Here is a 13,185-nt window from a genome sequence, read left to right as displayed (position 1 = left end):
TCATTCTCAAAAAATACATCCAAACCTTTTTTTTTTTTTTTTTTCGAGAATCACCCTGTTTTATTGTCCAGACCACAAAGTCATCTATCTTTATACCGCATTCTCGTCCAAAAAATTATCCAAGACCAAAACACCTAGAAAAAAACTTTTGGACATGACAGGGGTCAGCAAAGTGAGGGACTGGCCACCCAGACATGGCAACAGAATAGTGGGGCACCTTACAGGGCACTGCTGTGAACTTCATAAAAAGGGTGCCACATAAACATCTCACAACTCCCTTGCAGGTCATGGTGAGCCCCACAAAAACACCCCCAAAGCCTACTATACCCATCTGTCTACAACCCCAATAGCCCTTATGACTGCAGGTGGCACCTATATAGCAGTACAGTAGGGATTTGGGGGTTTTGGGGGGCGCACATGTTCCACCATGAATGGCTTATGGGCCTGGGTCCTCCTCTCTATTATTCACTAGCCCACCCCCCCCAGACTACTTAAGCCATCTCTGTGCAGTTCTACTAGGCTTTCCAACGCTAGGTGCTGATGTTCTGGAGGCAGGTATGTATGTTTTTATTCCGATTTTTAAGGCAATGTGGGTGGGTCAGTGATCAATAGGGGAGTGTGGGGGGGGGTCTGTACTTTCTCCCTATCTGATCACTTTGGATACCTTTTGGGCACTTATACCCGTTTTAGATCGTCTAAGTCACAATGTATAAGTCCCATCTAGGCAGTCTCGTCAAACTTTCAATTATCGCTGAAGGATGACTAAGTTTGGTCAGCCCACCTCCCACCCTAACCACTCCTTGAAAAAAAGCCCCTTTTCACTCTTGACGCACAGCGGCAGTCAAAAGGCCTAAGATGTCTCTAGATACATCTAAAACCCATTTTGATTATTGGCACTTGGACGACTTGTCTTTTAGATTGTCCAACTGCCGATTTAGGCAGATTTTTAGACGTAATTTCATTTCGATTATGTACCTCATAATGTATTTGGTGGTCATGCCTCAGCACACAAACCTTTTGGGATCAAGTTATGCATCTAAATAAATCATCTTTTAGTGAAAACAATTGTATCTTGTCTCTTGAACACTGGCCTCAGAGCTAAGAAAACAACATCTCCATGTATAGAGGAAGTTCCCGGGTTAAGAACGAGTTCCATTTTTAAAACCATTCTTAAGGAGAATTTGTGTGTAACTCATGTTTCACTTACCCCAGTCCAAAGCTCTGCCTTCCTTCTCATCCTCCGCAATTGTGTGCCTCCAAACCAGGATTTTCTTCTTCTCCACTGCTCCCCTGTGCCTCTACACCAGCACCAGGCTTTTTCTCTCCTCCTCCACAGCTCACCTATGCCTCCACACCTTCCCTTCCCTCCCCTTTCCCCATGCCCTGGCATCCCTCTCCTCTCTTTCTCTTCCATCTCCCCCTCCACCTCCATGATCTGGCATCTCCTTCCTTTCCCTCTCTCTTTCCTTCCCCCTTGTCTGGCATCTCTGTCTCCTTCTCATCCCCCCATGCCCTGGCATCTCTCTCTCACTCTGATATTGCCTTTCCTTCCTTCCTTTCCCTCCCTCCTTTCCTCTGACATCTCTTTCCTTTTCTCTCCCTTCCCTGGTCTTTGTTCTCCCTCCCTCCCTCTTCCAAATTGGGTGCAGCATTTCTCTCCCCTTCCCCTTCCCTCTCTCCTAGTAGGACCCAGCAGAGAAGAAGGCCCTATGCTGGTAGAGCAATGGATTGTGAACTCTGCCATTGCCGGAAGAAGTTCAGGATGCTGCACCCAGGGCAAACAGCTCCCCCTGCCCCCTTGGTACCACTGCTGTTCTGGCCAGCTCCTTCCTCCCAGTCACACTTCTCTTCACAAAGCTGCAGCCGCAGTTCCTTCATGTGGCCCAAGGTTAACCAGGAAGTCTTCCCTCTCACATCAGAGGGAAGGCTTCTGGGTCAGCCACGGGCAGCATGTAGGAGCCACTGCTCACAACTTTGTGAAGAGAAATGTGGCTGGGAGGAGGGAGCTAGCCAGGATTAAGAAGAACATGTTAGGACATGAAGTACACCTTACAGCGCTATAGAAATGATAAACAATAGTAGTAATAATAGTAGTAGTAGTAGTAGTAGTAGCAGAAGATGGGAAAGGCAGGACCCCGGTTCATAAGTATGAGTCCAATATAAGTCGGACATTCTTAACCCAGTGTTCTGTATAATGACTGCAAATGGAATGGTGCTTGTGCCGGAATAGAAGCAGAAAAAGACTCTAGGGTTTAGCTATGTTTTTTTGATGTCCAAGCTTACTGCACTACAACAAAACAGATTGATACAGTTCCTCGAAAGCGTATAAACAATAGCTAGAAGGACCACAGCTATATTATAAGGATGTTGGATATATAAGAATTTAAAACTTACGATTGCCTCATCTTTCTCCTATGATCTTACACTTAGCGTTGAGTTGGGAGGGGGTTATGGTTTAAGGATGGGCTATTTAGTTTGAATGGTCTTCTTGGAAATAAGGTATTTTATATATTGAAGAAACACAGTATTTCATTGGAAGGCCTTGTGATATATTTATTATTATTTTTCTTTCAAAAATAAAATAAAATATAAAAAAATAGCTGCATGTAAGCTATTATGCTATAAACTGAATAAATGCTATACTATGAGTTTTGATGCAGCAGGGTGCAGTTTAGCTGCAGGGATTCATCTAGCTATGTTTTTCAAGAAACTCTAGAAAATACCTGCATGTGTCCATTTTGCTTGTATCAGACACAGCTGTACTCGCACCTCTCTCTTCATCCGAGATGTCGCACAAAGTCACTGGAGCCATTTGTGAATGCATGTTTTCTGGCATGGAATGTTCTGGATTTTCCACTCCTCCCATCATTGCATTTTTGGGTTTCCCAAAATTTTCTAAAAAGTATTTGGTTATAATTTCAAGAATAGTTTTTAAAGGATTCTCCTTCGTCTACAAAATAGAAAAAAAAACCTGTAAGAGAATGTACGATGCCAGAAAAAAAAGAAATGCTGTCATAATAATTACACTGCTATTCCTCTGCCTCACTGCCTTGTAATTATGTATTATATTAATTTACTAGTGTTTAAGCCCATTAGATTAACGGGTGCTAGAATAGATGTGCAGACTTAACAATTAAGCAAATTTACTGAAAACTTACCGTGTTGTCTGTCTCCTTGGCCGCCGCTGTATGTATTGTTTTATCTGTCTTTTTTTGCTGTCTGTCTCCTTGGCCACTGTATGTCTGTCTGTCTTTTATTGCTGACTGTCTACTTGGCCACTGTATGTCTGTCTGTCTTTTTTTGCTGTCTGTCTCCTTGGCCACTGTATGTCTGTCTGTCTTTTTTTGCTGACTGTCTCCTTGGCCGCTGTATGTTTGTCTTTTTTTCTGTGTGTCTCCCTCCTTGTCCGCTGTCTGTTTTTTTTGGCCGCTATCTGTCTTTTTTTGCTGACTGTCTCCTTGGCCACTGTATGTCTGTCTGTCTTTTTTTGCTGACTGTCTCCTTGGCCGCTGTATGTCTGTCTTTTTTTCTGTGTGTCTCTCTCTCCTTGTCCACTGTTTATTTTGTTTTTTTTCTTTCAATCTCTCTCCCTGGCTCCCTGTCCTTCTGTGTGTGTCTTTCACTGCCACCTTTTCTGTCAGTCTGTCAATGTCCCGTCTGTTTGGCCCCTGTCCGGGTGTGTAGAGATGTCAGGGGGATGTCGATGGAGGTCTGTGATGTTGGGGGAATATTGAGGATGTAAATTATCTTAGGGGGTATGTAAATTATTGTGCGCCTTCTCCCACCTACCTTTTTTTTTTTTTAATCAAGCATCAAACGGCATCCGGCACAAAATAACCGCTGCTGGGAGAAGTAAACCACTACTCATAGAAAAATGAACGTGCGCGCCTCACGCGTCATAAGCGCCGCGCGCGCTCGCGCACACTTTACCAACTTTCTGCTACCCTGTATAATTTCTCTGCCGGCTTTGGAGCAACAGACGCACGGAGCCACAAGCATTGAAGTGCGCATGTGCGCTAAGGGTATTATTATTATTATTGATACTTTTAATAATAATAATAACAACAGTTTGGGCCCCTTTTACAAAGGTGCGTTAGGGCCTTAATGCGCAGAATAGCGCGCGCTAAAATGTCACGTGCGCTAGCCACTACTACCTCCTCTTGAGAAGGCGGTAGTTTTTCGGGTAGCGCACGCTAATCTGGTGCGTGCGCTAAAAACGCTAGCGTACCTTTGTAAAAAGAGCCCTTTATATACCGCGGGACCGTGAAGTTCTATGCGGTTTACAATGATTAAAAGATGCTACAAATTGAGTAGAATTAACAAAGTTAAAAGCTAGCGATTATCAGCTCTAGAGATCAGTTATTGTGGAATAAGATTGTACAGGTCAGTTGCCTAAATACTTCAGGAACAGATATGTTTTTAGGTGTTTCCTAAATTCCCCATAAGTAGTAGTCATAAGCAATTGTTCCAGATCTTTACCCCATAATGCTGCCTGATATGAGAAAAGATATTGATGATGTCTTTTAAATTTACATCCTCTAACCCAGTGGTCTCAAACATGTAGCCCGGGGACCACAAGCGCCAGGTACTATTTTGAGGCCCTCGGTATGTTTATCATAATCACAAAAGTAAAATAAAACAGTATCTTCATCATATGTCTCTTTAGCTTTAAATTACAATATTATTATTAAGACTTAGCCAAAAGGAAAGATTTATGAACTATAAAGAGTTTTACTTCATACAAAATTGTCATTTCTTTAATAATATACTCTTATGATCACAGCTATAGTTCAAATAGAATTATTCTTCATTAACTTTGATTTTTAAACTCTTGTTAATTATTATATAAATTATTTGTGAAGTGCTCAGACCAAGAAACCCATAAAATAGTGATGTCACTACAATGAGGTTTTCAAGGGGACCATCATTGCCTTCACAAGTCCCCGGCCCTCCCTATACCTATCTGGTTGATGTATCCAGCAATTTATGTTGTTCTATTTCGGGGAGCTATCTACGATATCACTTCTCATTGGTGACATTTAACTTAACAACTAAATATGTGAAAAGGAGAATAAAAATAAAAAATAAAAGTGCTTATCTAAAATGTAGTGTTGCTCATTGTTTCATTGTCTGATTGGAGTCCCGTCCCTCCCATGAGCAACACTACATTTTAGATAAGCACTTTTATTTTTTATTTTTATTCTCCTTTTCACATATTTAGTTGTTAAGTTAAATGTCACCAATGAGAAGTGATATCGTAGATAGCTCCCCGAAATAGAACAACATAAATTGCTGGATACATCAACCAGATAGGTATAGGGAGGGCCGGGGACTTGTGAAGGCAATGATGGTCCCCTTGAAAACCTCATTGTAGTGACATCACTATTTTATGGGTTTCTTGGTCTGAGCACTTCACAAATAATTTATATAATAATTAACAAGAGTTTAAAAATCAAAGTTAATGAAGAATAATTCTATTTGAACTATAGCTGTGATCATAAGAGTATATAGTTATAAGTGTCACAGATTACTGAGTAAATTATCTCTCTATTCGGTAGTTCATTTCTTTAATAAGACATTAACTATTTTTTCTGCGGCCCTCCAAGTACCTACAAATCCAAAATGTGGCCCTGCAAAGGGTTTGAGTTTGAGACCACTGCTCTAACCGATGGAGAAACAAAATTATTTTAATGTTAGGGATACAGAGCTCTCCATGGGACCACCACTCATTTATTCATTCATTTTGGAAAGGAGCATTTACAAAAAAAAACAACAATAACCCTATAGGCGGTATATAAAATCCTAATAAAACTTGAAACTTGAAAACAACACAGTGGCAATATTATCTATGAAACAAATTAGCAGGGACAGATTAACCATGAAACAAGCTAGGTGGTCACTGAGGGGGCAGGAGCAGCTCCCTGGGAAGGAGATGGAATTGAGTAAACAGTGGAGTGCCGAAGGGGTCTGTACTAGGACTAGTGCTATTTAACTTGTTTATAAATGATCTGGAAATTGGAACGACGAGTGAGGTGATTAAATTTGCAGATGACACTAAATTGTTCAAAGTTGTTAAAACACTTGTTGATTGTGAAAAATTGCAGGCGGACCTTAGGAAATTGGAAGACTGGGCATCCAAGTGGCAGATGAAATTTAATGTGGCCAAATGCAAAGTGATGTACATTGGGAAGAATAACATGAATCACAGTTATCGGATACTAGGTCCACCTTGGGGGTAAGTGCCCAAGAAAAGGATTTGGGAGATTTCATGGTGACACTAGGAAGTATTTCTTCACCGAAAGGGTGGTTGATCGATGGAACGATCTTCCACTTCAGGTAGTAGAGGACAACAACGTGCTCGATTTTAAGAATAAATGGGATAAACATGTCGGTTCACTTCAAGGAAGTGCTTAGGGGGGTGGGTTATTCGAGTGGGCAGACTTGTTGGGCCAACGGCCCCTTTCTGCCATCATACTCCATGTTTCTATTGTAGACAATACGATGAAACCTTCCACCCAATATGTGGCGGCGGCCAAAAAAGGGATGGTTAACAACACTAAGAATGTTATACTGCCGCTGAATCGCTCCATGGTGCAACCTCATCTGGAGTATTGCGTTCAATTCTGGTCTCCTTATCTCAAGAAAGATATAGTGGTGCTAGAAAAGGTTCAAAGAAGAGCGACCAAGATGGTAAAGATGATGGAACTCCTCTCGTATGAGGAAAGACTAAAACGGTTAGGGCTCTTCAGCTTGGAAAAGAGACGGCTGAGGGGAGATAAGATTGAAGTCTACAAAATCCTGAGTGGAGTAGAACGGGTACAAGTGGATCAATTTTAACACCGTCAAAAATTACAAAGACTAGGAGACGCTCAATGAAGTTACAGGGAAATACTTTTAAAACCAATAGGGGGAAATATTTTTTCACTCAGAGAATAGTTAAGCTCTGGAACGCGTTGCCAGAGAATGTGATAAGAGCAGGTAGTGTACCTGGTTTTAAGAAAGGTTTGCACAAGTTCCTGGAGGAAACGTGCATAGTCTGTTATTGAGAAAGACATGGGGGAAGCCACTGCTTGCCCTGTATCAGTAGCATGGAATATTGCTACTCATTGGGTTTTGCCAGGTACTAGGGACCTGGATTGGCCACCGTGAGAACGGGCTACTGGGCTTGATGGACCATTGGTCTGACATAGTAAGGCTGTTCTTATGTTCTTAAAAACATGATTGACAGTTTTCTGCAAGCAACTTGCAGGTTCAGATACCACTATGGTTCAAGTTGAAGACCACTAGATACATTGCACTAGAATGGCGCTTAAAAGCGAATTCCTGCACCAAATTTTAGGGGCTGGGTGCAAAAATCCAACTATTCTATAATAAGGTGCTTAGTTACTGGCAATGCCTCTGACCCTCCCAGGCCATGCCCTCTTTTTAATTGCACGCTATGAAATTTAGGTGCCCATGCTATAGAATACAATACAGAGCAGATGCATGTTATATGCAATTTTATATCCCACCAAATCTTCATTAATTACAGCTCTAGGTGGGTTACAGGCAACATAGGGCTCCTTTTACGAAGCCGCGTTAACGGCTTTATCGCACGTGACTTTTTATCACGCGTTAACCTCTGCGCTAGCTGAAAAACTACTGCCTGCTCAAGAGGAGGCGGTAGGGGCTAGTGCGGCCGGCAGTTTAGCGCGTGCTATTATGCACATTAAACCGCTAATGCGGCTTCATAAAAGGAGCCCATAGTGTTACAAAGAATTTTGTATAGTGTTAAATATGTTACAAAGAATAATACAAGCAACATAAAGTTATCAAACTATACATACAGTCTGAGGTAATATATCATAAATAGCATTAACATTGTCTTTGTTTCAGGTGACTTATAATATTAGTCTGAGTTTCTTTGGACCCATGGTAGGGATTCCTTAAAAATCCATGTTTTTAGATTTTTGCAAAATGCTGTAACTCATAATTAATGTCAATTAAATTCCAATTAACTCCAATAATTGATTGTTGGCACCTGATTGATTAGTTTCTGCACACATCTGAGATTCACATCCAACTATGAACAACCTTTACAGAATCTGGAGGGCAATGTATAGCTATAAAGGTCTACACAATATTTTTTTCCCAACTTCCTTTTTCTGAAAAAGTTGCCATGTCAGATGAAACATGACTCAGAGCAACCATCGAGCCCAGCATCTTTTCTCCAACAGGTGCCCATCAGGATTCCCTGGACATACCCAGCAGATCTAGTATCTATTTCTCACTCCCAGATCCACATATCCAGCTAACAACTGATAATGGGAGCTACGCTCCAGAAACTTGTCCAAACCTTTTATAAGATTGAGTATATTTCTAGCTATGATCACAGCCTTCAACTTTAAGGGCTCCTTTTACTAAGGTACGCTAGCAGTTTTAGTGCATGCACGAAATTACCGCGCGTTACACCGCACGGTACGCTTCTAAAACAACGCCAGTTCAATGCTGGCGTTAAGGTCTAGCGCGAGCGGCAATTTAGCGTGCGCTATTCCGCGCGTTAAGGCCTTAACACACCTTAAAATAGGAGCCCTAAATGTGCACTGACTGAAAAAATATCTGTACCTCATGGCATCTTTCATCCAACATATTAGCTCTCTTACTGTATGTAATCTTTTTCCTTTATGTTTAGCTAATATACTTCCAGCAGCATCTCTACACTGTACCTATCACCTCTTTAAAAGCACGGTATGACAATCTCTACCTCAAAAATTCCCAAAGTCTTGTAATACCTTTATAGCAGGGGTGCCCACACTTTTTTGGCTTGCGAGCTACTTTTAAAATGACCAAGTCAAAATGATCTACCAACAATAACATTTTTAAAAAACATAAAACACACTGTACGCAGAGAAAATGTTAATTATCATTTGTATTCGGGTTTTTTTTCAAAGGTCAAGGCAGATGACTTTAAAATATGCAATGTCATCTCAGTAACAATTATACAAAAATAGACAAATATACCCCCTCCCTTTATACTAAACAGTGATAGTGGTTTTTAGCGCAGGGAGCTGCGCTGAATGCCCCTCACAGCTCCTGACGCTAAAAACCCTCATCGCGGTTTAGTAAAAGGGGGCCATAGTGCAAAATATAGACAGCAGATATAAATTCTCAAAACAGACACATTTTGATCACTAAATTGAAAATAAAATCATTTTTCCTACCTTTTTGTCTGGTGATTTCATGAGTCTCTAGTTGCACTTCCTTCTTCTGTAAATCCAATATTTTCTTTCTATCTTTCTGCCCCCTCCCCTTTTCTTTCTGTCTCTATTTCTTTCTCCCCCTGCCCCCCTCTTTATTTCTGTCTTTCTTTCTCTCTCCCCCTGCCTGCCTTTCTTTCGCTCTCCCCCTGCCTGCCTTTCTTTCGCTCTCCCCCTGCCTGCCTTTCTTTCGCTCTCCCCCTGCCTGCCTTTCTTTCGCTCTCCCCCTGCCTGCCTTTCTTTCACTCTCCCCCTGCCTGCCTTTCTTTCGCTCTCCCCCTGCCTGCCTTTCTTTCGCTCTCCCCCTGCCCCCCAAAGCCATCATGCCGATTTCTCCACTTCCCCGATTCTTTTTCTCTCTCCCTGTTGCCCCCCCTCCCCCTAAATCACCATGCCGATTTCTCCCTGCTTCCCCGAGCCAGGCCTGGCGCGTACAAGCACTGGGCCCACAAGACTTCACCTCCGACGTCAATTCAGACGTCAGAGAGGAAGTTCTAGGCCAGCCAGGCAGTGACTGGAGGTGAAGTCTTGTGGGCCCAGCGCTTGTGGCGTCCCTCCTCCAAGAGGAGAAAGACTGACGGCGATGGCAGCTGTTGCAACAGCCTTCCCCCTTCCCCTGAGCCACAGAGGGAAGGAAGGGCCTTGGCCGACCGCCCTCAGGGCCTCCTACCACCCACTGCTGACCGACCTAGCTACAACCAGTGGACTCCGGCAAAGCACAGCTGCCATGACACCACACTCGCCCATACAGTCACAGCCAACCCAGAACGGCGCAAGGAGCGGGAAGCAGAATCACGAAACCCCTCCCGTATCACTAACAGCAGCACTCCACTCCAAAACACAAACACACACACACACCCTGCCCAAAGACAGGGAGGGAGGGAACAGAGTAACCAACTGCTCTCTCAAAAGACGGGGAGGATGAAAAATCAACTTCCAAACATGACCACGTGTGACTAAGGCCTAAACAGCCTTAGCTTCCCTACACAGGAAAGGAGTAAAAAAAACTCCTCTTGCCAGTGCCTTTCCGAAGAGAAAGGCGACCTCTGTAGCCCACAGAACAAGTGAGCTTATGGGATTCAGGTATCCAGGTTCTTCTGGGGTAGGGTGGGAAGGGACCTGGGAGAGCATACAGCCAACATCCTGCAGCTCAACTGAGGCCTGAGCCACAGGAATATCTTTCAACTGAGGCCTGAGCCACAGGAATCTCTCTCATCTGAGGCCTAAGCCACGGGAATATTTCTCAACTGAGGCCTAAGCCACGGGAATATTTCTCTTTTCTAATCCAGGAAACTGAAGCCGGTAGCTGCAGCCAAGCCTGGTTTGAAATCCACCGCAGAAACCAGGAGCTGTGAGGAACCCATCCATCAGCCTGCTGGAGATAGAGTATACTGGTTAGCCAGGAGGTTGTGCATCCAAGATATACCTGAGGACAACTCAGTGCTCTCTATCTGCACCTGCTGGTTGATGGACATAATCCCACTCATCTCTGGATTCATCTGCTATTAATGATAAGAAAAGTCCTATACTTTCACACTGCACAGCAGACAGCACCAACCAGCATCACTTTTTGATCGGGCAACATCCTCACTGTCAATGAAACCTCCAAAATCCTAGGTTGCACTTACCACGGAACCTCAAATCTCCAATCTCCAGAAAAAATCCCTCGTCACCATGAGACAACTAAGACTCAGACCATACTTTCATAAAAACCACTTTGCCCCGATTGTACAGTTGATGATTCTACCATAGCTGGACTACTGTAACTTTGCCTACATGGGAATTAGTACCGCACTGGTCCATAAAATGTAACTCATTCAAAACACAGCTGTAAAATTTTCAACTTGAGAAAATTTGACTCGATCACAGCCTACATCAAGCAACTACACTGGCTACCCATCACATCACGAATAAAGTTCAAATCATGATGCATCATTCACCAAATACTTCATGGAAACTCAGCAACTCCATTCATCCAGCTCTTCTCAAAGGCATGGTCTACTTCCCGAAGGACCTTCAACAGGATACAACTAAACCTCCCATCAACAAAAAATCTCCAAAACAAGCGTGTTTTTCAATCCATGCTAACCTTCCTAGGAGTAAAACCTGGAATGACCTCAGAGAAATGACCAGAACAGAACCCAGCTACACCACATTCCGGAAGAAACTGAAAACCCTCCTCTTTGATATTTAAACTACACCCTATTTCCCTTCTTGCTTATGTATCTCTTCTCCTCCTCCTCCCTGCCTCTCTTTTTTCCACTCACTTCTCTATGCAAGTCGCCTAGAGCCTGCATAGGTATGTGTGATGCACAAATAGAAAATTAGATTAGATTAGTTCTCTTTCCTCAAACCAAGACCCCTTTCTCCTTGAAAAGGAAACATAAGCAGACCTCAAGAACATAACAATGAGGGCTTTTATAAATCCTGTGATTGTAATTCACCAGCAGAAGCTGTATAGAAATAAAGCTGGCAATATGGCACTACTGGTTCTATTAGTATTATCATTGGTCTTATGGATGGATCCTTATAGCAAACATTTTGTTATAGGGTTCACTTAGTGAAGCATACAATGTAAAATGCATAACAATTACATAAAATATATTGAAAACAAATGAAAAATTAAAATCAAATTCTAAAAATCTACAAAATTGATAAAATCAAAATCACAACCAAAATCAAATTAAAGCAAATACTCCTAGAAATTTTAGACAATAAATACTGTATAAATCAGAGCCAAATAATATCAAGTATCCTAGTGGACTGTCAGCATAATTTACACAGAGCCAAAAGCTTTACTATTAATAAAATTAATGGAACATCAATGAGAAATCATAGACTATACAATTGGCAATACATACACTCCTAGGCTTAAAATTAGAATTAGATACATATGGAAGTGACATCACTTACACAAGGAAGTTATCATTTCATGGTGTTCATTTTTTTCAATGTGTTTATTTATAATATGGCTACTCCTCTGGTATGTGTGGACAAATACACATATAATCACACAAGAATTTAAGAAAAGATTCTATGCCAGCAAACTTATATATATAAGGGTCAATTGAAAAGTTTCCAGCCTGATCAAGAAATAGCAAGATTAGCATCACAATTCTATAGCTGTCCGGCAGATGGCATTGACAAATGTCTATGGCTAGATTTTCAAATCAGTCTAACATCTAATTAACATCTAATTTTGTCGTATCAGCCTTTAAAGTGAACAACTGCTCTACTTTATAAAAACTGCACAAAACCAAGTATCGCACTGAGAAAAAAATGTCTTCATTTGAAGGGAAAATCATCTACTGAAATTAAATTCATGTTAGACACAGGGCTCCTTTTTCTAAGGTTCGCTAGCGTTTTTAGCACACGCAGGAAATTACCGCGTGCTACACCGCGCTCTACACTTCTAGAATTAACTCCAGCTCAATGCTGGCATTAAGGTCTAGCGTGCGCAGCAATGTAGCATGCACTATTCCGTGCGTTAAAGCCCTAGCGCACCTTAGTAAAAGGAGCCCACAGTGTATGTTGATGCGTCTCCTTCATTTTCAATGGTGAAAGCGTGAGCTGCTGAGTTTAAACGTGGTTGGACAAGCATTGTTGATGAACACTCCGGACTTACAAAAACAGCAACAACTAACAAAATGGTTTATGAAGTTCACCGAATCGTGATGGAAGATCACCGATTGACCCTAAATGAGATAGCAGAGACTTCTGGTGTTTCATCAGAACATGTACACACCATCCTACTACATGAATATTTAGACATGAGGAAGTTGAGTGCGTGATGGGTGCCATGTTTGCTAACCGTTAACCAAAAAGGAGTTTGATTGGACATATCAAAAACATGTCTCGAGCATTTTAAGCACAATGAGAATGACTTTTTGTGGCATTTTGTGACTAGATAAGACTGGAGTTCATCATTATACTCCCGAGACAAAACAAC

The 13,185-nt window shown here is 42.0% G+C and overlaps 1 protein-coding gene across 4 annotated transcripts in view; it reads right to left on the bottom strand.

Moving 5' to 3' along the window:
* The window catches only part of MINDY4 (MINDY lysine 48 deubiquitinase 4), a 210,635-nt gene that overhangs the window by 183,078 nt on the left and 14,372 nt on the right, over positions 1–13,185 (bottom strand). For all 4 annotated transcript variants that reach the window (XM_033931767.1, XM_033931765.1, XM_033931766.1 and 1 more), the window contains exon 3: positions 2,724–2,950. In XM_033931767.1, the coding sequence (XP_033787658.1) occupies positions 2,724–2,950 (227 nt within the window). The remainder of the gene's footprint in view (positions 1–2,723; positions 2,951–13,185) is intronic.

The sequence above is a fragment of the Geotrypetes seraphini genome, chromosome 2, assembly GCF_902459505.1.
Source record: "Geotrypetes seraphini chromosome 2, aGeoSer1.1, whole genome shotgun sequence".
NCBI lineage: Eukaryota > Metazoa > Chordata > Amphibia > Gymnophiona > Dermophiidae > Geotrypetes > Geotrypetes seraphini.
The sequence above is the reverse complement of the archived record's forward strand: the minus strand, read 5'-3'. Positions and strand labels throughout refer to the sequence as shown.